General features: G+C 31.9%; 1 protein-coding gene across 5 annotated transcripts; it reads right to left on the reverse strand.

Annotated features, from left to right (window-relative positions):
* LOC141447532 (lateral signaling target protein 2) lies at positions 1–25,313 on the reverse strand. 5 transcript variants are annotated; one of them, XM_074115183.1, is made up of 14 exons: positions 25,118–25,313; positions 23,032–23,178; positions 19,007–19,138; positions 16,501–16,683; positions 16,165–16,289; positions 14,599–14,767; positions 14,373–14,506; positions 13,857–14,211; positions 12,805–13,328; positions 10,410–10,478; positions 9,384–9,497; positions 9,090–9,253; positions 8,051–8,208; positions 1–7,353 (listed from the first exon to the last, which is right to left on the reverse strand). In XM_074115183.1, exons 1-14 carry the CDS (start codon positions 25,166–25,168, stop codon positions 7,213–7,215), a joined length of 2,466 nt encoding a protein of 821 aa, XP_073971284.1. In that variant the 5' UTR covers positions 25,169–25,313; the 3' UTR covers positions 1–7,212. The 5 variants fall into 5 exon arrangements, with proteins under 5 accessions (XP_073971284.1, XP_073971288.1, XP_073971286.1 ...); XM_074115187.1 differs by lacking the exon at positions 25,118–25,313 and adding an exon at positions 23,739–24,616; XM_074115185.1 differs by lacking the exon at positions 9,384–9,497.
* Positions 25,314–25,350: the final 37 nt, after the last annotated feature.

Here is a 25,350-nt window from a genome sequence, read left to right on the forward strand (position 1 = left end):
AAAGATAAAGACAATAATATTTTTTACATTTTTTCCAACTTATTATAATTGTAGGACAGATGGGTTACCAAACCCTATTTTTTGTTGGTTTTTTTTTTACATATATTAATTTTTTACTTTGTCCAGCGCATTAGCAAGTACATTTTTATACAAATAAATTATTTATTACAACTATACAAAGTGAAATGATGCAAAAGAAAAGTCAAAAACCAAATTGCAATTATTACAAAAAATTATTAAACTGTTCGTTTTGTACATTAAATTAGATATAATTAATATCAAGCAAATATATAATTATGATGTATAAATTGGTAAGAATTCATTTATTTTAATCGAAAAAAAGTACTAAGGCCTCACAACCCTGGCAGGCGCTCACAAAAAGTATATATTATATATATCGTTGAAAATAATTTACTTCTATATTACAGTTTTTATAATTTTATTTTAAAAAATAGTAATTATAATTAAAAAGGCAATCTGTGATGAAAAACTAATTTTATCGTGAGCAATTAAGGTTATTGTTTTATTCGCTTTATTCGGTGCTACTTACATGAAGGGCATAAGTAACTTTTCTTATATTCTGAAGCCAAACAGAGTAAAAATAAAGTAAAAATCCATCTAGAACTTTTTATTATGATAACCGGCTGACTGCTAAAATTTAGAAAAAGCTGAGACCGATTGTAGAGGAAAAATCGCTCGGGTGTAAGATCGAGATGGATGGAAGTGAAACTGAAGAAAATGAGATATGTAACGGTGACCAGCGGAGAAAAAAAAAGTGTACATCAGAGGCAGTCTTTGAACTCCCACGTTCTCTGAACAGGAATTACGAATGATGACCATTTCAAACTGGATGATGAGTATTAGATCCAGTAAATTGTGTTCCTTTCCTTATAAAAAGCTCTTCTTAGCTCTGTGTTTTAGCTTTTAAAAGCTGTGGGGGGAAGGAATTAGCTATCCGGCCATACAAATTTGAGCAGTCAACCCCTAAAGAACTTTAAAAGAACCCTTTTCTTACAATTGCATTTAAAAAAAAATAAAAATAACATTCTGAAAAATGGTAGTTTGAAACAATTAATTAGCAAAACTACCAAAACATTTTAATTTTTTAAAACAGCAGAATGAAAAGTGTTTAAAATTTTCCTTTTTACAGAGCCTGTTTTATAAATGTCACTCGTACAAATCCGAATATTTAAACATTCATATTATTTACAATAATTAATCTATACAATAAAAAAAACAACAATAGTTTAAGTCAAAAAAATAACTTTTTTTTTTTACAAAAGAACTATTTTAGTACATTGTCTGTCCTTCTAATTAAAATTTTTCATAACCAATCCAGTTTTGTGGAAAGTGCAAGTCACAGCTTGCTTGCTGTAGCATAATTCTTACCTACTTCTTCACTCTGTGAATTAGCGATCTTAATGTCATTTCCAAGACGCACTTAACGATTCTTTAAACTGACTCAAAGCTCAAAATCTACGATCTAGATAGGACAAGCAGAGGTAGTTGCATATGTGGGGGATTTCCTCAGCACAAAATGGTCACCTTTTTTTTAAGTATCACTTTGTAGATTTAAAAAAAAAAAATTGAAAGTTGAAATTCTGTGCTTGGTATCAAATTTTGGCATCTCGAGACCAGAGAGGGCAATATGTAAAAAACGACTAGTACCTTCCCTCAGATAAAGAACTCGACCTTCACGTACGATTTGGATCTTTAAAGGAGAATGTTTATTCTAACACAGCAAGGGGTCAATAAGCCTTTTGGCTACGAATTTTGAACCTTGGATCCGAACAATAATTGCAATGGACTGGAAAACATCACTGAAACTTAAGTGCTACCCTTAGTAACCTTAAGTTCTTACCTAGGTTTACAGGTTTACTGTGAGGTTTTCACGATAATTATTTGTAACAATTACCTTAAATTACTATGGGAGTTGTCCAAGAATTTAATATAAGCTATTAAAGGTATCACAGAAATTTTTACCCTTAATAACTTAAGAGTAGAGAAGAACATCTTCATTCTCTGCAGAGGATGTTACGATATCATGAAACAAAATACGCCAACAAGAAGGAGGTAGGCGCAACAACCCCCTAAATACGACCCGTATGATACCAATTCAAAACCTCTCCACTTCAATTCAGTACGAAACCCAAAAGAGAACCCAATTAAGCGTAAGTGCACTTACCTTTTTTAAAGGAATCGCTCTTAACGCAAAATATTACTTTCCCACTAAGTTGAGTCTTAACAGAAAATTTAAGCTACGTGCGTCCAAAGAAATGCGAGCTGTAACAGGTGACTTCAGCCAGTTCATTTTCTTTTCTTTTTTTTTGTAGTCATATTTACATCATTCATCTTTAATAAATTTAGAAAAATTAAATCTTTCTGAAGACTGGAATGATACGGAAATTAAAATTCAAGAACAAAGAAACAAAAAATTAAGCGAAGTACACAATCCTAAAATTTAAAAAAAAAAACATTCTTTACTTTAAAATACACAAAAAAACAACAATTTTAAGAGAAAAAATTACAAAAATAAACACAATCTCTTCTTGTTCACATTATTAAAACAAAACTTTAACAAATTTTAATAATTATTTATTAATTATAAAGTTTATAAACACAATTATCCTAAACTATAAGAAAGAAGATACAAAAATGAATACAAATTTTTTTTGTATTCTAATTTCTATATTCTGAGGATATTGGTTTCTTTGGTAGATTTTTCATTATTGATATTTTAAATTAATTTTTCCTTTTCAATTAAAATTAATTTAATTGAATTAAGTAAAAAATTAATTTAAATTTCATGATTTATTTACATCTAATAACCCAGTATTTTTCGGATCATAATATTGCGTTGCATTAAACTTATACGATATTGTGATGTTTTTACATTTTTACAAAGTGATGCTGAGCAAAAGAAAAAGAAAGAAAAAGAAGTTTTACAAATAATTTAATATGCAAAATATTTATATTTTTTATTTTTCGTATATTTCTATTTTAGTGCGAGTTATCATTATAATGGTAGATTAGAGAATCAAGAAACAAAGTAACAGTTACGTCATAAAGAGGAAATCAATGCTAACTACACTCTTTAAAAGATGGACTTAAAAGAGCATTATCATTATTCCGTCGTGGAGACCAGGTTCCAAAGCCCTTGCAGGCACGGAACTTAAAGCCAACAGCTTCCACAATATGACCGAACAAATATCAAGCACAGACTAGGCTCAAGTTTTTCAACTTATTGCCAAAACAATCCGCAATACTTAGGATAGGATATTTCCTCCTCTATCACGTAAACAGGAAATGAGCATCATTAGGTAAAGGAAGTTTTCTCTTTAAAAAAAAGAAGCCAAATTATAATGAACGCTGTGAAGCCGTTTATTCTTGGAAGCCCGAGTGATATGTAAGCCCAAAGACAAGAGAAAGGCGAGGAGTTTGGGCTTCGAGAAGAAGAATCCTACTTCTCCATGCTAAAATATGGCTTAAATCGAATATGGTTTTTTGTTTTTTTTTTCCTCGACGATATGTTTGTGCATCTTCTTTAACCACAATTTCTTGACTGCACAATTGAGGTTCCCATTTCTGGGGGAGGATACAGGATATTTAAGTTTTCGTCTTTACCATCCCAAGTGCTAAAATTAGCCTCTACTATGGCGGCTTCTTCGTAGAATCTTTTTATAACAAGAAAAGAAAAAAAAAAAAAAAAGTAAAAAATACGACTAGGCAGAATCTACGAATAATAGATACAATTTAGCAGATGCAAAGAGGGGGGGGGGGGAAAGGCTTCAGAAGATATTTTCCGAGTAAGATAAACCGTAAGGAATTTAAGAATTGTAGATTGTACAGGTGAATTATCATTATTGAGTTACAAAAAGTGGGTACAGCCTCTAATCTTGGTCGAGTGCAGCTTCAGTTTCATCCCGGTATCTTAGCAATACAAATTGAAGTTTGACTGCTGAAATTCCCAAATGAGTATCCACATGGCTTTAAAAGAATAAAATTGAAAACATCCAGTACATACTCGACCCATCATGTTCTGATACACACAAAAAGAAGATATTATTACTACAGCATTTAAAGTTATTCGAGTTTTTAAAACTTGCCATGCTCTAATCAAAGGTTACCACATCATGGGGAATTAAATTAAAAATGTTCATCTAGATTACTCTGGAGGCAAATTTTTAGTGATGCATCTTCCATAACATTAAATTTTAATCCATAGTTACAATTAGAGGGCAGAAATTAGATACTTATTTTCATACTGGCTATTATATAGCAAAATTAAGCTATCAATGAATAAAATAGGACTAAAAGTTACCAACAAATTTGAAAAAAGAAAGCACTTGACATTCCTCGTACGCTTGAAGGCGTAATAAATTACGTATTAATTTTTCTAACGGAAGTTAATTTTATGAGAAAGTCGTGTAGCTCAAAAATTAGCTTTTCTAATTTTTTTTTTAAAAAGTTGGCTTCAGAATTTTTCCTTCTATCTATTATTTTCCCAGCTAGCTAATCTCTATTTTATAATTTTCTGCATTCATTAAAACTTATTTACAATTATATATGAAAATTAAACTTTATTTTATTTATTTATTTTTTTATCAAAATATATGTAAAATAACGAAAACAAATTAACAAAAAGAAAAAAGCATTAATCCTGGAAAATGGAACGGATATGCTTTTATTTTTAAGCTTTCACATAATTTTTTTTTTTTCCAAATTTTCCATTTTATATTTTTAATAAAAAATAAAAGCTTTGAAAAACAAAAAAGTCTTTTCATATCTAAATATTCTAATATTTACACAGGAAAATTACAGTTTTATGTATTTATTTAATAAATCATCTTAATAAGGCAATCTTCTCATATTTTTTAAGGTTATTATTATTATATTATGTTTTAACAATGTTTATTTTAGTTTATTTATAAGAAGCACTTCATGAGGTTTTTTTTTTCTTAACTTAAAATCAAAAGAAAATAAATCTTTATCTAGTTCTAAGTTAACGGCCAGGCTGTTTGTATTTTGTTTTGTACCCTCAAGTGGTTGTCACAACTTATTATTTTGGAAATAATTTTTTACTTGTATTACTTTATTTAAGCACTGGAGTATGAGCTTTATGCGATGAAAGCGCCTGAGAAGTATCCTAAAACCAAATGGAGACACGAGGACTGGAATGATGTGGAGCAGCACCTATTTATAGCTGGGAGGAGCTAATGGTTTTGTTCCAGACAATTTGAATTTTTATCGGTGAGTGGTGAATCATTTTTACTTTTAAAAAAAAAAAAAAAGTTGAACCAGAAAAGGTGTAGGGTGATGTCAAAATATGCTGACTCTTTCTAGTCGACTCAAGACAAGAACTGTTGCTGCCACTAGGCAACAAAATGTTCTTGAAGAAATCAGAATATGCTCCATAGGCTAGGGACCTAGTTGTCCGTCACTTTTTTTCTTTACATAAATCTACCAAGTAAAGGACTTCTAAGTCTTACTTTAGACTCATCACCGGGCCCATAATAAGTTGCTCTGACATCCTTCTGCTCATGTCATTGACACGCAACTGATTCCCCCTTAGATGCCCCTTAAGCATTTTAGAATTCACAAACACCAGAACATCATCTCTCTAGAGTAATCCTTTCCAGTCGCATGGATTTCTTAAGAAGAAAAGTAAACGGGTTACTTTTGACCGAAAAGTGTTAACCTTTCCAAGCCCTGGACTTAAGAATATATAGTATTAATGACTTTTTGGAAATTTATTTCTTAAGACTTAACCCTTCATTAGAGTTTTTTTTTTCTAACTTTACACACGGTAAAATCAGCACGCAGCACTCAAGGGCACAAAAGAAAACTGCTTAAATTAGCTGATCGAAATTTAGAATTACAAAAAACATATAAAACAGCAATCTAATACATAAAAAAATATATATAAATAGATGTTTTATATCATCATTTCTACATTCAATCTAATTTAGCCCCATTTTTATTCATTTTATAATTACTTATTAACAAAAAAGAAAACTATAATTATAATAACTTAATAAGAAAGAAAAATAGATCTTTATTTACAAACTAGACATAATCTCGTTATTATTATTATTATCATGTTAAAATTATTAACACATTTTTTAATGTTTCATTTTATTTTTTAAACTATACTTTAGAAAAATATTCTTTTGTAACTCTTTCACTATCTTTCTTTCAAACAGATTACCTTTCATACAAAAAACTTAAAATACAATAAAGCATCTTAATCATTTTTTAAAATGCAATTTATGCATAAAATTTGCTATTAGTTATTCTTTTATTTTTTATATATAATAATAAAAAGGAAATATTACATTTTTTTGTATACATTTTTTATTTTATATTTTTTTATTAATTAATTTTTTTTTTTTTTACATTTATATAACTGTAATAGCGATAGCTAGCGATATTTATCACATCCTTAGTATTCACAATATATTTATTACTATTATTATTACTAAGTCGTAGTAAAAACAGACTAAAAGGAAATATGATAACAATTTTACAAAATCCTTAATTTTTTTAAATTCTTTTATTAATAAAATATAAAAACCAACAAGAAATGAACGATCCGAACTGAGTATTTAATTTAATTTTTTTAATGTATGTGCTTAAACAGAGCAAAGTAAATGTTTGAAATGAATTAACCTGTCGGGAAATTTAAGTCAAAATACACCATTTTTCACAGAGAATTTACTTTACTCTGAAACACTTCTATGTTTTAATAAGATTTTTGAAGATTGGCAAGTGAATAAAAGGTTGGAAATGTCAATGCAATTATCCTAACATCAATTTATAAATAAAATTTAAAAAAAACAATCCGTCAATTATATTAAAATGAATTTTAATATTGAAACAAATCCAACAACTAAGAGAAGATAATGTTCAGAATAAGTTCAAAGTTATAAAAAATAAAACTGCAATACATCTAAATTCTCAATTACAAAAAATATTTAATTTACAATAATTTTTTTGCATATTTTTTCTTTAATTATAAATTTGTTTTCCATTATTACTGGTATAACGTAAGCACAATTTTTTTTTTCCTTTTATACGTGCTATATTTTCGATAAAACGCATTAAAAAAAGAAAAAAAGAAGTAATTATAATAATAATAATAGTAATAATCATCACCATCCAAACATCAGCATCATAAAAAGGGCAATAATATCAATGATAATAAAAACGAAGTCAATGAGCTGTGGCAATATTGGCGTCCAGGGTGAATGGTGTTACTTGATAGATGAAACATCGATTACAAACTCGAACTGGTTTCACATGGCCATATCGTGGTAATGGTACAGAATTTGAACTGCATCTTGCACAAAATACCTAGAATTTTAATATAAAATAAAATTAAAAATAATAATAATAAAAGGATTAAAAAAAAAAAGGATCAAAAGATGTTCCTAGTAAAAGGACTGCGTGAAGCATATCACATTTCTTGAGCCTGCACAAAATTATGTAGAAATAATGCTCAAAATATTTGTTTTTCTTTGGAAAATGACTGATGAAAAAAAGAAAAAGAAATCACATGAATACGCTGAAAAACACTATAAACAAGCTTAGTTAGATTTGGATTCATCTAAAGCAGAGGTTCCTGAGTTTTAATCATTCTTAGTAATACAGGTAGAGAAAGAAGAATTGCGATTGTGATCATTTTCACCAGGAAATTCTAAAAGACACTTCCCTAAAGTTGAACTTTCCTCTGAAGTTGCATTACATTGTAATGAAGGAACTAATAAGGAATTAATAAGGATTTAATATGTAAAAAAAATTTTACCAAATTTGCGAATTTTTAAAGAAATTTGAAGGGAAAAAGAATAAGTGAAGGTGGTACACTTGTCCACACCATATTTTTCACTTCCGCCTACATTGAAGATTTATTTCCATAGCCCATCAAAATTGAGGCTACCATTGAACTTGGAATCTGCTTCCTATCACACTTAACGGGCAGTAGGCCTTAAAAGTATTATATTACAAATAACAGGCTTAACTGGTACACTAGAAATAGAAAAACAAACATTACCTTGCCACAATTTCGACAATGATGTCGTCTGCGTACAACGTTGAACGGAGCCATACAAGACATACACGTAGGTGCCGCCTGATCTGGTACCCAGGATGGAGCAGCTTCTTGTTCCCGTTCGCCCCATTCTACTGCATCTTCTGCTCGTTCACAGCATTCTTCAAAAATAAAGAAACATAAATTGGTTAAAAATAAAAGGGTTTTGGAAATTGGGTTGCCAGCAATCTAAACAGTTGATACGAGACTGAATCTAGGATTATATTTTAAGCAACTCTCTCTGACTGGATCTAAGAAAAGGTATCTCTTTATTACGGTGCAGAAGACTTTAGGTCAGAACACGTTGCCCATGGAAAAGCTTTAAGTTTTTTCTTCATATTAAGGACAGTTGTCCGGTTCATAATACTGTAAAGAGCTTCCTAACCTGAGTTTATAATGAAAACTTAAGCCTAGAACCTTATTTGTTGAATTTAAAGAAGCAGTAAGGGAGAGGCTTAATTCCTCTACGCTAGATCCTCTCTCTGAGAATCTTACCGAGAACGGAATGATCAAGGAATACAATGTCAGAAATTTCTTTAGGAAGAGGGAACGGAAGAAGTGAATACTCCCTTTCTGGTAATAAGAAACATGGGTGATTGGTTCATGGACCGGAGTGTTTTTTCTTGCCAAGAACCGGATACTTGGAATCCAGGGGAAGTTATCTAGGCATCTTCCACGCAAAAATTCATGATGCCATAAGGTGTTTTGCCGAACTCTAAAGCCCTATGGCCAACCCAAGAAAAACTGTTCCTTGCCCAACCTTTCAACAGTTAGGTGGAGAGGTGTCTAATAAATGAGTACCTCTAAGAAGCCCTCACAAACGATCAAATACACACACACACACACACACACACACACACACACACACACAAAAGAAACCACTGAACAGGTAAAATTCAAGTACCGATCAGCCCCAATTATTCATCTTGCAGAATAACCCATTCTCTATAATTTCACCTTCATCACCACCAACCTGAAACAGTAATATACTGGCAATAATTACCGTTGTTATCATCGTCGATGGTCTCATAATCTGCCCGATCGGTTGCATTGATTAGAAAAACAGCTTTCAATATATTTCTAAGATCACCAGCAAAATTTGTCTGCAATTGGTCGGCAACACCAGCTATACACACGAATAGTCTATGGACTAGATCTTCAGAAGACCTGTACATGAAGAAATATGAAGATTGAAAACATGTAGCTGTGCATATATTTAAAGAACTTTTAGCTATAGTTTCATTAATTATAAACAGTTAAAGGGTTTAACTTTATGATAAAGCTAGGAGTAGCACACCTGAACTTAGCTCTAGCCTCCTGACTAGTTCTTAATTCGGCAGCTCTCATAGCCAGTGCTACTTCTATATCGTCTTGACAATCCGAGTTATAAGAGGAAGTGTCACTACTAGCGCTGAAATGAGAATAATTTGGAAAATCATTTCAAGAACGCAATTTGTAATTTTTTTGTTTGCTTTCTCTTATTTTTTTTTTTTTTAAATAATACACTTAGAAAAAATATAAAAAACTAATAATCCAACTACTACGTGAGATATTACTACTATTCTAATAAATAACTATTTAAGACTACTACACTAATAAAATAGAAATAAATAAAAATCGCTAGCTCTTTTTATAATGCATTTACGAAGACGTGCGGACTGCATGAACGGAAAGAAAATAGTGCGAAAAGAACAAGTAGAAAAAATAAAATAAATTTTAAATTCAAAATAAATGAATAAAATTACTTTTACTACAATATTATTTTTTTAAATAGAGTTATACATGATTCTGTAGTTTTTCAGTCAATGTTGAATCAGCATTTAAATTTAAATGGGCAATGGCTACAAGTTTAACACCCTTTTTCGCAAGTAACACGATCTTTCCCCTGTTATCGAAAGTGCCGAAGATTCCGCGACTAGGATAAGAGTGGACCTAGTTCCTTTTCCTGTCACAAGCACCTTCGGCACAGAGATTTTTGGCTAAAAATTTGGTTGAATCTGCAATCTCTCTGATCTCTCAATTTTAGGCAAAGTCAAAGCTTTTAAATCATTAAACCAATCGAATGGAAGGAAGTCTAAAACTGAAATTTAGGAGTTCCTATGTTGGAGAAGTGAAATATAAATTTAGCAAAGCATAGTTGTGTTGCCAAAATTCTAGACTTATAAAAAATTACATCTTTAGACTAACAAAAAAAATAAGCTAAAAAAAATAATAATTTGCAGTAAATATAACTTTATCACAATTTAGAATTTTTGTTTTTTTTTTTCTTTTGCCTTTTCTCTGATTTATTGGTTTTTCTTTTCTTTCTTTTTATTAGACTAACCAATTAGAAATAGGGCTGTGGCAACTTGAACAGGAGGACGAATAACTGCTTGCGACCGCATCGCCCTCTCTGAAAATTTTGGAAAAATGAGCATTACCAAAAAAGAAAAAAGTAGGACTAATTAAGGTTTTCCTCAAGTTCACTTAAGTTTTTCAACCGTCTATTTCAGAAATCTTAATAAATTAGAAAATATAAGGGAAACTATTTCATTTTAAACAAAATTTTCCCATTGGTTAGGTTGTTTTCTCATAAATCAGCTATTATAAACGATCTACTTTATTGAACGGTTTCATCTACGAGGGTCGTTTGCAAAAGTCCGTGCAAAAATAAAAACTACTTAATTTTTTGGGGTAAACCTTTTTTATTTTTCAACATAGTCTCCTTTTAGGCTTATTCACTTCGTCCAACGCTGCTCTTGTTTGGTGATCCCTTCCGAATAATAGGATTTGTCCAAGTCAGAAAAATAGCCATTCGTTTCTGCAATCACCTCCTCGTTTGAATAAAATCTTTTTCCCGCCAGCCATTTCTTCATATTGGGGAACAAATAGTAGTCCGAGGGAGCCAAGTCTGGAAAATAGGGGGGATGTGAAACGAGTTGGAACCCTATTTCCATTAATTTTGCGACCACAACTGCTGAGGTGTGAGCTGGTGCGTTGTCGTGATGGAAAAGGACTTTTTTGTGGGCCAATCGTGGGCGTTTTTCTTGCAGCTCGGTTTTCAAACGGTCCAATAACGATGAATAATATGCACCTGTAATAGTTTTACCCTTTTCCAGATAGTCGATGAGGATTATTCCTTACGAATCCCAAAAGACAGTCGCCATAATCTTTTCGGCCGAAGGAACGGTCTTCGCCTTTTTTGGCGCAGATTCCCCCTTGGTAACCCATTGTTTAGATTGTTCTTTGGTCTCAGGAGTGTAGTGATGTAATCCATGTTTCATCCAGAGTGACGAAACGACGCTTAAAGTCCTGCGGATTCTTCTGGAACAGCTGCAAACCGTCCTTGCAACACTTCACACGATTTCGTTTTTGGTCAAGCGTGAGCAATCGCGGCACCCATCTTGCGGATAGCTTTGTCATGTCCAAATGTTGATGCAAAATAATATGTACCCGTTCATTCGAGATGTCCACAGCACTAGCAATCTCACGCACCTTCACTCTTCTGTCACCATATCATGGATTTTATCAATGATTTCTGGAATAGTAACCTCAACAGGGCGTCCAGAACGTTCAGCGTCACTTGTGCCCATATGGCCACTCCGAAAATTTTGAAACCACTTATAAACTGTTCTAATCGAAGGTGCAGAGTCACCATAATGTTTATCAAGCTTCTCTTTAGTCTCCTGAGGCGTATTGCCTTTCATAAAGTAGTGTTTAATAAATACAAGAAATTCTTTTTCGTCCATTTTTTGAAAATCACTCGACTTCCTCGATTCAAACGAATGCCAAACACAAAGAAATAGACCGATCTGGCTGAAACTTGCTGTGTGTTCTTCCAAGAGATGCTACTAACTAAACGTAACCTCGATACGCGCCAGTAGTGCTATCTCTCTGACTTTGCACGGACTTTTCAAACGACCCTCGTATTATTAAGAATATTCATTAATATTTCAAATTGCATAACTTTTTTTTTAATCAATTACAGCTTAGGTTATAATAAAAATGTAGAAATTCCTAGATTTTAAACCTCACAAATACTAATAAGTTTACGAACACAATCTAATACTACCTTTAGACTGAATGACTGTTCCTCAACATTCTATATCACCTCCAAAAATATTCAGATCAATCACGAGTTACTTTTAGGCCGATCCTACTAATAAATGCAAACATATATTTGAGTAAAACCTAGTTTTTACGATTATACCGCCGGAAAAACATGTATAATTATTTGAGAAGGAAAACAATAAATTAATAAATAAAAAGGGAAGTTGTATCTACCCACACAGTGTGTTAAAAAAGCTAATATTTCTGATTTTTTTCCTCACAAAGTTTGGGGCACTATTATACCATAATTTTAACACTGTGCGGTACCTATTTAAGTCTGAACTTTCATAATTTTCGTAAAATAAAATAAAAAAAGTATTGTTGGGTAAGCGTGACGACTTAGCTCCTCTAATAACTATTTAATATCAATATTTCATTTTAAAAAAATGTTTTAAACCAATCAGCGATTATCCGTTTTGGAGTTATGGTAAAACTCCAGATGGAGACTTTGCAGGAACTTCTGTATCATCCTCAAGGAGAACGTTTATTTCTCGTTTACACTATTATTACATTACTCATTTATTGTCCCTTCATTTACGAGGGTATGAAAAAGGTCAGTTTCCATTTAATACTAACCAACAAATTCGTACACATAAAAAAACGAAAAATAATGTTACTGCAGAACTTACAAGCGTGGTTCGTTGTTAGATCTTTGCAATGTGGCCAGATGGTCCCAGTTGTGAGCGTAACGTCGTTCCAATGAACATTCTCCACAGCCTACTCCATCGCCAAGATTGCCAAAATCATGTTCCACTTCATCGTCATCATCCTCTTCGTCGTCATCATCATCGTCATCGTCATCATCATCATCATCGTTTTCTTCGTCATCATCATCATCCTCCTCATCCCCACCACCACTTCGATGATCTCCCCCACCAACACAACCTCCTCCACTGCCCACACTTGCACCCACTCTTTGTACAGTTGATGTTAGACTTTCGCGTACAGAGTTGACAAGACCCGTTAATAACACTTTACTATCGCCTAAAGATTTCTTTGTCGGTATATTTTCCATTAGATTATTGTTAATGTTACAATCAGACGCAGCGCTACTCGCTTTATCAATACAACCTCCCACACTCACCACTGTACAATCACAGTCTTCGTTTGCGCGTCCTACACCAGGACAACTGGAACATTCACACGGGATTACCTGTGAAATAGACAAAGAAATTAATTAATTTTTCATTACAAAATATTCACTCAACTATTTTACATAAAACTGCATAAATATAATGACTACTACATTTGAAAGAAACTATAAATATACATAAAATAAATAAAATCGCACTGTTAACTACGCGAGATTAAACAAGAGAGATATAGGTTGGTTACTACTTAAATTACTGTCAAAGTTGTGTGCAAATCATACTAAGTATATAAAAGAAACATATAAAAGAGAGGGAGCAGGGTACTGGATCATTCCTTGTTCGACGTGAGAAGTAAGGAGATTTCGTGACAATTGGTTGACTTGGAGATGTTGGTTAAATTGAGAGTTTGGGGTTTCTCTGGGTTGGAACAGAGGCCAAGGGCCTCATATGGCGCCCTTTGAATAAAATAAACTGGTACAACCAAAACCTAAAAATGGTAATCATAATCTGAGTGTTCAATTAGCTAAAAATATAATTTGACTTAGCTCTTAGCTTATAAAAGACAAATCATCCTTCATAAACAACGATACCTGCAGCCTCCAGTTATTATCAGTCGGTTCACTGGTAGATGGCGGATCCTCTGCTACACGTGTACCACCCCCTCCACTGTCTGATAATGAATTATCACTATTACTCTGAGCGAAACCTGAATCATGCGGTGAATGATCTTCACCGATAACAGATCTAGCTACAGTGTTGTTTATTGAGGGCGCCTGTGTAGTACATCTACTGTTGAGTACATGTTGTTCTTTGGTAGATGGTAATTGAGTTTCCTCACAACACATCTTTTCGACAGCATGCTCTTCTCGGCCCTCCACTTCCACGGAAACTGCTTTTATTTCACCCTGGTTTCGCCAATCTTCATCTTCTTCGTGTTCATCCATTCTAAATTTATATACAAATTTATTAAGGATCTGCTTAATAGATAAAACTATAAAATTACTGGAGTGGAGTTGCAGCACTGAAGAATGCAAACTGATTTTTGAGAACAAAATTAATGGGAATTATTTAATGCTTCACAGCCAATAATAATCATTTATATTAACCTGTCCCTAGGCGAATTGTTTGATCTCTCATGAGGCGGTATTGGTTCTTCGGCAGAACACAACATTTTCTCTAAAGTTAAAAGTTCATCTTCAGTCAATGTCCATAATAATTCACGAATTTTTACTAAAAGAGTCTAGAAATAACAATAAAATATTAGTAAATTCAATATAAATACATTTCAAATACTCAAAGCTGATAAATAGCTTTTGAAACATAATGTCTCACCCTAAATGGCCGGAACATATCGGATATAGGTTGTCCAGGTCCTAAAGATAAAGGCCCATGTGGATAAATTAAAAGACCAGTAACAATAGCTAATCTTGGAATGGTGAACATCAACGCTGGATCGTACTGATCGACCATTTCTTGATGTAAAAGACCCATTTTAAGCGCTCTACAAACATTAAAATAATAATACATAAATTAGTAAGTGAATTTAATAAAAGAAGTTTTAAAATCCTAGATAGAATCTATCTGAATTATCTTACATAAAATTGCGTAATTCTAATGATAACTTTAACAGTTATCATTCCATACAATCTAGTGTCCTCAAAAGACCATGGTTTTACAAATACAAAAACTACAATAGGAAGTTTGTTAGGACAGTCATTAGAATGAGGTTTAACCACAATTATTCGCCGCACCATCTAGCCAGGATTGGGATGGAAACATCTCAGCAGTGTTCCTGTACTTCTGCAGTAATAGCAGACGCCAACCATCTAATCCTGGAATGTGCTAATTATACTAAAGGAAGAGATCGTTTGTGGAGGGCAGTGATAGCGACTGGATGTCCGTTTCCTGCCAATTTAAATAATATTCTGGCAGCTGATGATGGCAGCATTTACACAGAGCTCTTTGAGTTCATAACAAACAACAAGATAACTCTGTAAATATACAATATACTAAAGAAACTTCGAAAGAAGAATGTAAATGGCTGATTTGCTACCTCAAGAGGCCAATAACAGAGGGAAAAAAAACTTTAACAGAGCTTAAAGAAGCTTTCTGACTGATAGCAGCACTAACGCCTCATAAGATAATTAAACCAAAATTTCACTATAAAAGCAAACTGCACAAACTCCGCTAAGGCGCCCATATATTGTCGAAAATTTACACCATAAGAGACATGAAAGAATCAATATTTTTCAGGCTCTTGGTGCCATTTCGGGCTTGCACATTACATTCTAAGAAATAGAATGACTGCTTCTTAACACACAGCTTTTATGATAAATCTTTCAAAATAATGTTAACTTTAAAAGTAAATTAGCATAGTGAAAGATACGTTTTCAAAACCTACATAACTAACATCTTCAAAGAAAATTACTGCTCGGGTTAAGTATGACCAAGTCGTACGCAGTGCATAAATTGAGCCCACTCTGAATCTACTCATCTGAGATCTTAGAAGGTTCAGATAGGCAAGAGTTTAAGAAACAAGAAGTTGAACATTATAAAGAAGAGGAAGGTGGCTAACTTGGGTTTTCTTACACCTCAAAAGGAATCGCTATTCCAACCCAAAACTAATCCTTCAGGATAAAATTTGGAAAAAAAAAAGAGACGGCCTTGTAGAAAACAACATACATGGCTAAAAGAAACAGTAGGGACTGCTGCAGAGATCTAGGGACCAGTGTTCTCAGTTATCAGTACTAAAAGAAGAAGCGGAAGCCTCTCCCCGGACACAGTCATTCTGCCCTCCAGCAGAATGTAGTTGTTCGTGCGACATAAATGCTACGGCGGTTAGGTATCCTTTATCCTAAAATAAATAAATAAATAAATGTTTTTTTAATGAAACCATACCTGTGAAGAGTCTCAGAAAAAAGTACCACAACACATTGCTGCAGTTCATACTCCTGAACGGTTTTAACTGGAACCATTGCACTCACGTAGGCAAGTTCAAAATCCGCCAGAAGCCTATCAAACACCTGCAAAGTAAATTCTCCATGTAAAGTAAGCTTTTGCTCATAATGCCTTGTAGGCTAAATTTGATTTGGCCAATAAAATTGAGTACACTCAAAATCAAAAAGGGTGAAACAAGAAAGCTTAATTTTTTTTGATGTTGCTGTTCAGTTTTACAATTGATATATCTATTTATTATCCTCAAAACATACGATTAAAAACTCCAAATTCGCTTACCTTCAACGACTCAGTAAGCTTGTCGGTTTGTATTTCGGTTGGTGGCGTTGAATGTGATCTTAAAGCTGCTTCTCGTAAAAGATTTCGTACATTTTCTAAAGCTTTTGTAAGCGCTTTCGCCAAAGGTCGCATTGCACCACTTTCTGTCTCCCTATTCATGATGCTTGATCCAGCGGCTAGACACTGTAATAGTAATAGCACAATTTAAATAAAATTTTCCTGCTTCCCACTAGAAAAGTGTGTCAAAATTGTGTATTGTACTTGCTTGCCTATAAGTATAATATTACTAAGAATCAGTTATGAGATATAAATTTTAAATTTAAAAAAAATTTGCTAACCATAAATTGCACTTTACTGAATAGAGTTCACCATAATTTATAAGTTCCTTGGGAACAATTTTATTTTGAAACTTTGGGACAGTGATTACAAACAAATCTATTTCTTTTTGTGAAACATTTTTCCCGAAAATTCTGATAAAGGTACTTCTGTGAAAGGAGTTGAATCGGATTCATTCTAGAGTGATAAGTATGAATTATGACTCAAATGTCCGGAGTTCAAAGAAAATTTGTGAGTAATAACTTTTAGAGAATAATGGTATGCATAATTCATGCTAGTGTTTACAAGAGATTATTTTTTTTATTCTATGCCACACACTAATGCTTATTGTCCAACTTAATTGTAGCGGTCTTCACAAATATGCTCGCTGAAAATAAGATATGTAGACGTATAAATGATATGCAACGGGTTACACAGCCGGCTGGTTTAGGTCACAGTGAACTTCACGCTTAAGTTTTGATGTTAAATGTGTAAACTGTAATCTGAATTTAAAGAAAAAACAATAAATAGTTAATTTCTATGGAATCACCGCCACAAATATTTTTCCACTAACAGAAAATGAAATCATGCTTATAATTTCCTAGAAGGTGTAGTTAATGATAAAATAATATTAAACTTTTTAAAGAACGAGATTCTGTATCGCCATTACACAACTTTTTAAGTACCCTTCTTATTAACTGACTTCAAGTAGCTAAAAAAAGAACATCAAATAAACCTTGAATTTGGACTGAAGTCAATATATTTATTTATTTATTTCTTGTATTTATTAATAGTATATAAACTGATTTTGCGGTCGTTATGGTTTTCTAATCAAATAATCTATGTTATCATTATCAGTGCCTAGCTATACCCTCTTATCTCTAATATTATTTAAAATTAATAAATAAAATTACAATAAATGGCTATCCTAAAAACAAGTACAAAAACATGGGGTTTTTTTAATAAAAAAATAAATAAAGAATAAGATTTTCTTGAAAACGGTAACCATTATAATAAGCTTTACAGACAATTATTTTGTTTTAATTATTGTAAATAATTTGGACAATATTTTCTATTATTAGTTTTCACGTTTTTGTTAATACCTTTCAGAGGGAACGTATTAGCGCACCTTCAAGGTTGTACTTATTGGCGTTGCAACAATAATTGCTCCTCAACATCCCGCGATCTCGATAAACATAGATCTGGGGTTCAGCATAAACATACATTCATTCACTTACTCGTGTAAGTTCTAGTTTACTTGTGGCTTACGTTTTATGTCAAATATCGAAATAAAAACCACCATACTGTTAGGATAGTAGAATCTATCTAATGCCGGTTACTTCTTCTTCAGCTTTTTGGTAGATTAGACACAAAAAAAATAAAAAAAACAGTTCATAAATTTTCCTTCCTTTTAGCAAATCAAAAAATTACGAACAACTTTTCCGTTTTAATAAAAACACTTAATTCGAAATGTTTATTCAAACGCCCAGATTTTCTCTTAAAACAAAAATTCCCTGAACACACATTCAAGATCAGGAGTTTTTCAGAAATTTCTTTTCTCAAATTAAATGAGTCTAAATAATGCAAGAATCTGGACTATTTCTAAATAACTTTGGATACAGGAAAAGATACAAGCTTAATGAGTCATAAGAAGAGAGGTTAACGGCTTGGATAATCCCATATGATCCTTGTAATTAAGTTGAAAACATGTTTGTTCAATGGATTCACATATTTCGCTCTACTACGTATTTCTGGCTTACTGTTGCTTCCCTGGGAGGAAAAGTCAAATTTTAAGGAAAAGTTATTTAAAAATGAAATGGTGTCACATAATTCGTGTATTACTTCTAACTACGTCAATGAGGGATTTTTTTGTGGATATATATTTCTTTTATTAGCGAGATATTTTTTTTTAATCCATTGCATTTTCATATTTATTTAATTTTTTAAAAAAAATATGTCTGTTTTAATTGCCTTACAAATCTCTCCTCTTATTTATTTACTTACTAATTACACCAATTTTTAATTTTTATTATTTTATGATGGATCAGTTTATATTTTATTAAAAAAAACAACCCTCGTAAACAATTAAACATTTTTTTTTTACAACACAGATAAAGCTCAGAACAAATAATATTACTTGACAGAATTTTAAAAGCCATAAATAAATATTATAGTAATCTTTATGACTTACTTCAGCGCCAAACCATAACTGTCCAGCTAAATTGTCCTGCATTACATCGTCAGGAAATTTAACTCGAAAATCCCTATCTGCCCTTTCGTTTGGTATCATTTCATCCATAATACGATTGCAGATGTTTAATACCTAAAAAAAGAGAGAACAAAATAAATCAATTGAATAAACACTAAAATACTACGGTTTTTACGGGAGTCCATTATTAATTATTCAAAAATAAGTTTCTTTAAGTTTTGGAGAAAAAGAGGCTGAACAGACTGATGACTGTTTAGTACATCGTACCCTTGAACAATGTCAGGATTAGATAAGAACTTTGAACATGTTCTGTCACCCAGCCACTGTAATAGGCATATTGTGTCCGACCCCATTGTAGTTCTGCAGAAAAAAATCTCTCCTTTCCTCAAGGTCCATGGTTTCCACACCAATGATTTTTACGTTTTCATCACCCTTGATCTCCAAGTACCTGAAGGTAATAATCGTAAACCAACGATTGCAACGCGGAGAGGACGGGAAAAAAAAATTGGATTCCTTCCCATACGTGAACCCATCACAAGTCTGCAATGGAACTGGATTCGCCCATTGAGGGACTTCCTTTTAAGACAGTTATTGAACTTTTCAATTATTGGAAAAGATGTTATCCTACCATGAGCCCATCGTGCGTAGTCTTTGAACCCATTGCACTTCATGTGGTCAATTTGACGTAGATGGTCATGATCTGGGGGAAAAGTCCCAGGTTTTCTCCGCCATACTTCTGTACACTTTCAGAACACGGGTGGCTTAGTTACTTCAGTAGGCTTTCAGAGCCCCTCCCCAAGTTTTTATAGGATTGATGACGAATGTATTCACTCATTCTGGCTAAAAACTAATTATGTAGCAGAACTCAACCACTATTTTTATCAATTCAGTGATTGCATCTGTAAAAGCTAACATTAGTAACCAGTTTTGTTGCATGCTCTGGTGACGTGAAGGAAGATCGCGTCTCTTCACTTTAGGCTCCAGCCAAAAACTCTCGGAATCCTCAAAACATATTTATAATGGAGTTGATTTACATTAAAAAATTGAAAAAAATGAAAAGTTGTCACGGTCGCAAAAAGAGAAAATAAATAGTAAATCTATTAAAAAAACAACCAAAAACTCAAAATTTTTAAGAAAATTATAAACGAATGAACTTTTGTAATAATATTACACAATGATGAAGGACATTAGTTAATAGCGTCAGTCGTCAATATTATAAAAGTATTATTTAATTACAAAGGAAAACCTAATACAATTATTACCTAATACAATATATTCATAGTCAAACATAAACATTATGAGCAAATAAATGCTTAATAATAAATGATGTTAAAAACAAAATCTTGACAACTTATTTTTGAGACTAGTACCTAAAACTGGTAGTTCTCGGTTGCAGAAAAGGTTTAAAGTTTTGCAACATTAACTCGCAAATATTATTCCAACAAATTTTATAAAAAAAAAAATACGGTACTCAAAAGTATACTTATAATGGGACTTTCTTTGCATTTTGATTTCGTAACGTTTTCCATAATTTTATTCGTGTTTTTTGTTTTTTCAAAAAAAGTTTCTACTTTGATTTTTCTGTACTAAAGAAAAATATTATTTGTATATTAAAATTTTTTGCAGTTCATTTGATTATAGCGGTTCTAGAGTGTGCTATAACAAAATGCTCACTTGAAAATAAAATAAAAAAAATTCCAAATTAAGAGATAATACTTTAACTGGCTGCAAAATATTATCACCAAGATAATTTACCTAGCATCAAATAATGAGGGAGAGAGATCACTTTAAAAAGAAATGAAAACAGTTACCTTAGATTTTTTTTTTTTAATTTTATTATCATTTACACTTTTAATTTGTCAAATTATTGCAATGTAATTCCATACAATTGGAAACTACGATTTTATATTACGTTCTTGTTTAATATTGCACTTTAATTACAATCCTTAAACGGTGATATTATTTTTATTTTATAATAAAAAAAAGGGGGGTTTCTTATTACATAAGAAAATTTAACGCTTTTCTAGACAATTAAGATTAGTTAACTAGAGGAGAAAGTTGGCAAATTTTTGTTGGTTCCATTGCTACAATTTTCTTTTCTCTATTTAATTGCCAATTAAATAACTTCCTTGATTAAGCTCTTCTTTTTTTTTTATATCGATATTGTTGTATCGATAACTCCCCTGTTGGCAATGCCAGCGAAAACGCTCAATAAATTAAACAGGCAAATACTGACGGCAGGAGTTACCCAGCAGTAAAACGCAACAAGCGAAAAATAATTGCTCTCTTCCAATTTAAAAAAAAAAAAAAAAACTCACGGCGTTTTAAAAGCGAGATAAGGATATTCAAATGCAAGCAGAGAAAAGTTAATAAAAAGATAAATGTTTTTTTGAATGGAAATAAATTTTTATGTGTGACAAGTTTTGTAACAAGTTCAGAGGAGCTGCTTGATAATCGGGAATTGCTATACCTCTACAAAATATCACTTTTTACAGATATCGGATATGAGCTGATTAAAATAGTTTTTCTATTTTAGTTTTTTTGGAAAAACCAAAAAAATAAAGAAAAATTGAGCTCAACAAAACTCTGAAAACAAATCACCTACGGTCTCTCCTAACAACAGTTACTCAACAATTAAGTAATTTCACAATTGGAAAATAATGCACGTTTGTGAATTAAAGATTTTTCTATTACGTAAAGAAAGTTGTGAACAGTAAACTGAAAGATATAAGCATCATAAATTAAATATGCGTACAGCCTTGAATGAGACTACATATTTTACAATTTTATGCTCTGATTCAGCTAAAGAAAACATAATTTACATCCTTCTCATTTATTTTAACTAAAGAATTATTTAATTAAACAAACTTATACTATATAAATCAAAAAGTAAAAGTACGAATTGGCTTAAAAATAATGGCTGTGACTTTCTCTGATCTTAGTAAATGTTCTATCGTATCTTCCAGACTAATCTAACCATTTCAGCCAATTTCAGGAAACTCGCGAGAAACTAAGAAAAAAAAAAAAAATACGGCTCCAGCAAAGTCGATAAAGCAGACAAATCCTGGTAGGTGTTCCAGAAATCAGAATTAAGAAAACTCTAAGGTTAGATTGAAGCCTGTTAAATATAGATTTAACAGGCCACCTAAAACAGGATCTGGTTAGCAACAGAAAACACCTCCACAGGGTAAGGTTACTTAATCCGGAACCTCTGTGTATCCAATATCAGGAAGAGGAGGGAACAGCTTCTCATATTCTATTGAGAAGTAGCGATAACAAATATTTGGCTCTCTGCGGAGAGTAGATTGATCACATCACAACAAAAACTAGTGGAAAGAGATCCTGTATCTTGAAAAAAAAAAAAAAAAGGAGTGGATTTACATATTAGACGACCTAAGGTGATGGTGCTAGAAGCCTCTGTATCTCGGCAGCGCTGGCTCGGGAAACAAGACCCTTAACAGATCTTTTATGTAGCAGTGGATTTGGATTTTATCCACTCGCTTTACAATCTAACTGAATTGTTTGTCTAACAAATTGATTCAAAAAACAAATAGATTTCAAAATGAAGCACTGAGCTTCTGTTTTCAGAGACCTTTCGGTGAGGAGACATTCTACTAAAACATACAGACTTAGCGCTGAAAACATTTTTGTCTTCATGTTCAGGAGTTCTCAAAACATGTGTTTCGACTAAAATTTGGCAAGTGCGTTACTTCCTCTTTCTGTTAGTAAGAGAAAGTTGAAGTAATAATAAAAAAGAAGTACATTAAGATAAAAAAAAAAGAAGTTATTTAACCGTAATTAAGACTAACTAAAAAATGTTATACATTTCAAGAAATAAATTAAAATGAACCAAAAATATGCAAAGGTTGAGAGAGTAAAACAAAAAAAACAAATAAGGCAGCAATCTTAATGAGTGATAATTAAAGACAAAGCAAAAACAAATGACAATTAATGTACGTCATAAGCCATTTTCACAAAAAGGATTTGGTTTTTATTTTAATTTTTACCTTATCTTGACACTGTCTCAGGTGATTGACCAACGTAGTACATCTTTCTGGATCTTTTCTACCATCAAAACTATCTAATTCGGCTGCTACTAAATTTAAAGCTTCATCTGCATAAAAAAATTGTGCTAGATGTGATGTATCGTCTTTCTAAAAAGGAAAAAATTAAATAAATTCTGATGTTCATACTTTAAGAAACTCCAGTTTCATGAACAAACAACTTGAGAAGTAAGTTACATGAGAAATATAAATTAAATCCGATACTATCCATTTAATAATTTGCACAAGGAAAAGGATTGGCACAATAGTTAGATTGATTTCCCTGATTCTACTGATCCCAGATTGGAATCCAGTTACTGGCTCTTACATTTTCTTTTCCTAAGTGCTCCTTACAACAAAACTCACTGCCTCCTGATGGAAAATGATGTCTGTAAGGAGGCCTGCAGAGCATTGAAAAAAGCTAAGAAAGTATTTAAACCCTGATGAGTTTAGAAAACTTCAGAACACACTAAAAAGCCATGATTAGCTATGCACATCTTCCAACTCAGATTGTAAGCAATAAGAATTCTGGCTTAAATAAAGTTTCCTGCAAAATTAATTCAATTAAAAGTAATAGACCTATGTTTATGAAATATGTGTACTAAATTTTAACGAAATCATTGGAATTAAAAGTTAAAAAATCGCGAAAAACTAAAAAATATATACTGTACAGGGTCCCTATCTGTTGATTGATTTTCCTGATACCAAGCTTCTTGACTCTCACAGTGGCCAAATTTCAAACTATCCTGGTTTTTAGTTTTTTAATTACAGAAATACACAAAAAACATCAATTTATAAACACTTTTTTCGTGCCTGGCAGAATTTAAGAAGTGTTTTCTTGGTCGTACCACGCTTCTATTTCTTTTGAGTGGATATCTTAAATTCTTACGAGAATAAAACAAAATTATACAGGATTTCTGCTATCTATTTGTTCAATAAATTCTTGACAGTTTCATTAAAAAAGTTTAAAACAAAACTGGGTTATGTTTACGAGGCCATGACTTTTAAAACGAAAAAAAAACATCTTTAAGTGAATCAGGTCAACTTTACAGATGTGAAAATGACACTAGACTTTTATTCTGGATGAATAGCCATGATTTCTAGACAAATTTTACTCGATTTTTTTTGTTTTGATTTGTATTTTTGAGAAAAGTAATGATCAACTAAAAACTATAGTTTTTTCGTAAACCTAGAAGGAGGGGATATTACATCAGAGAATACATTAGACACACTTCATTTTTTACCAAATAATGCACAGCTTGTAAAGCACACTTTCTATTTTTTATATAAGCAGGAAAAATAAACAATCATTTGGGAAAATTAACTTTAGGAAACCATCAGTAATAGAAATCAATGGAATTGACTGGGGGGAAAACCCTTTAACCACAAAACATGACTGAAAAAACAAGATATTCTTTGTAAAAAGAATCAGATTCTAACAGAACAGATTCATTTTCAAATTATATTATTTAAAAGCAAGGAAAACTGAACTTATTTCGTAATTTGTTTCATTGAAATTTTCCTCATTGGTACTTAGGTTCTCAGAAAAACTATAATTCTGTAAACTGTCCAGGCAAGAGAGGAAATAAAAAAGAAATCTTATTTTTTAATGTTAATCACCTTCACTTTGAAGGTTGTGGAATAGCCAAGGTCTTCATCTTTACAGCTGACTCAAATCTAAATTACTCATTTCGTAGTTTATCTTAATGTAAAGTTTTTTAACATTAAAAAGAAAACGAAAAAATAGGGGTATTTGAACCTAAAAATTTTCACTTGGCCTAAATTTTGTTATATTAAACAGGTTGAGGGCTTTAAAACTCACCACTTTCTACTGTGATAAAATTTACATTTTAATCGAAACGTTTCACCATTAACTATTTCAACACCAATGAAACTAATGTGTTTTCAATATTTCAATAATAAAATTTACTCCCTTTAAAATCATATTAAAGATGGCAAAATTGTAATAAAAAATTGTTAACAAATAAGTAAATAGGTCATGTTTGAAATTATATTACATACAGTGGATAAAATCATTTCCAAGGCTTACCCTAGGTTTGTAGAACCATTTTCTTAATGAATCCATTATTATTGAAAACATTTATATGATCCAAGGAATTCTGCTAAGACACATCAAAATAAAACCATTCGTGATTAACACTTAAAACCATTTTAACATATAAGTGTTTAAGCAAATGCAGGTGAAATCACACACTATAACCATGACCGGAAGCTTAACCCAACCTAAAACGTAAACAAGAAAGGATGATAATATGGCCGACG

The sequence above is a fragment of the Rhodnius prolixus genome, unplaced genomic scaffold (assembly GCF_049639745.1).
Source record: "Rhodnius prolixus isolate KJV_2025 unplaced genomic scaffold, Rpr scaffold_7, whole genome shotgun sequence".
NCBI lineage: Eukaryota > Metazoa > Arthropoda > Insecta > Hemiptera > Reduviidae > Rhodnius > Rhodnius prolixus.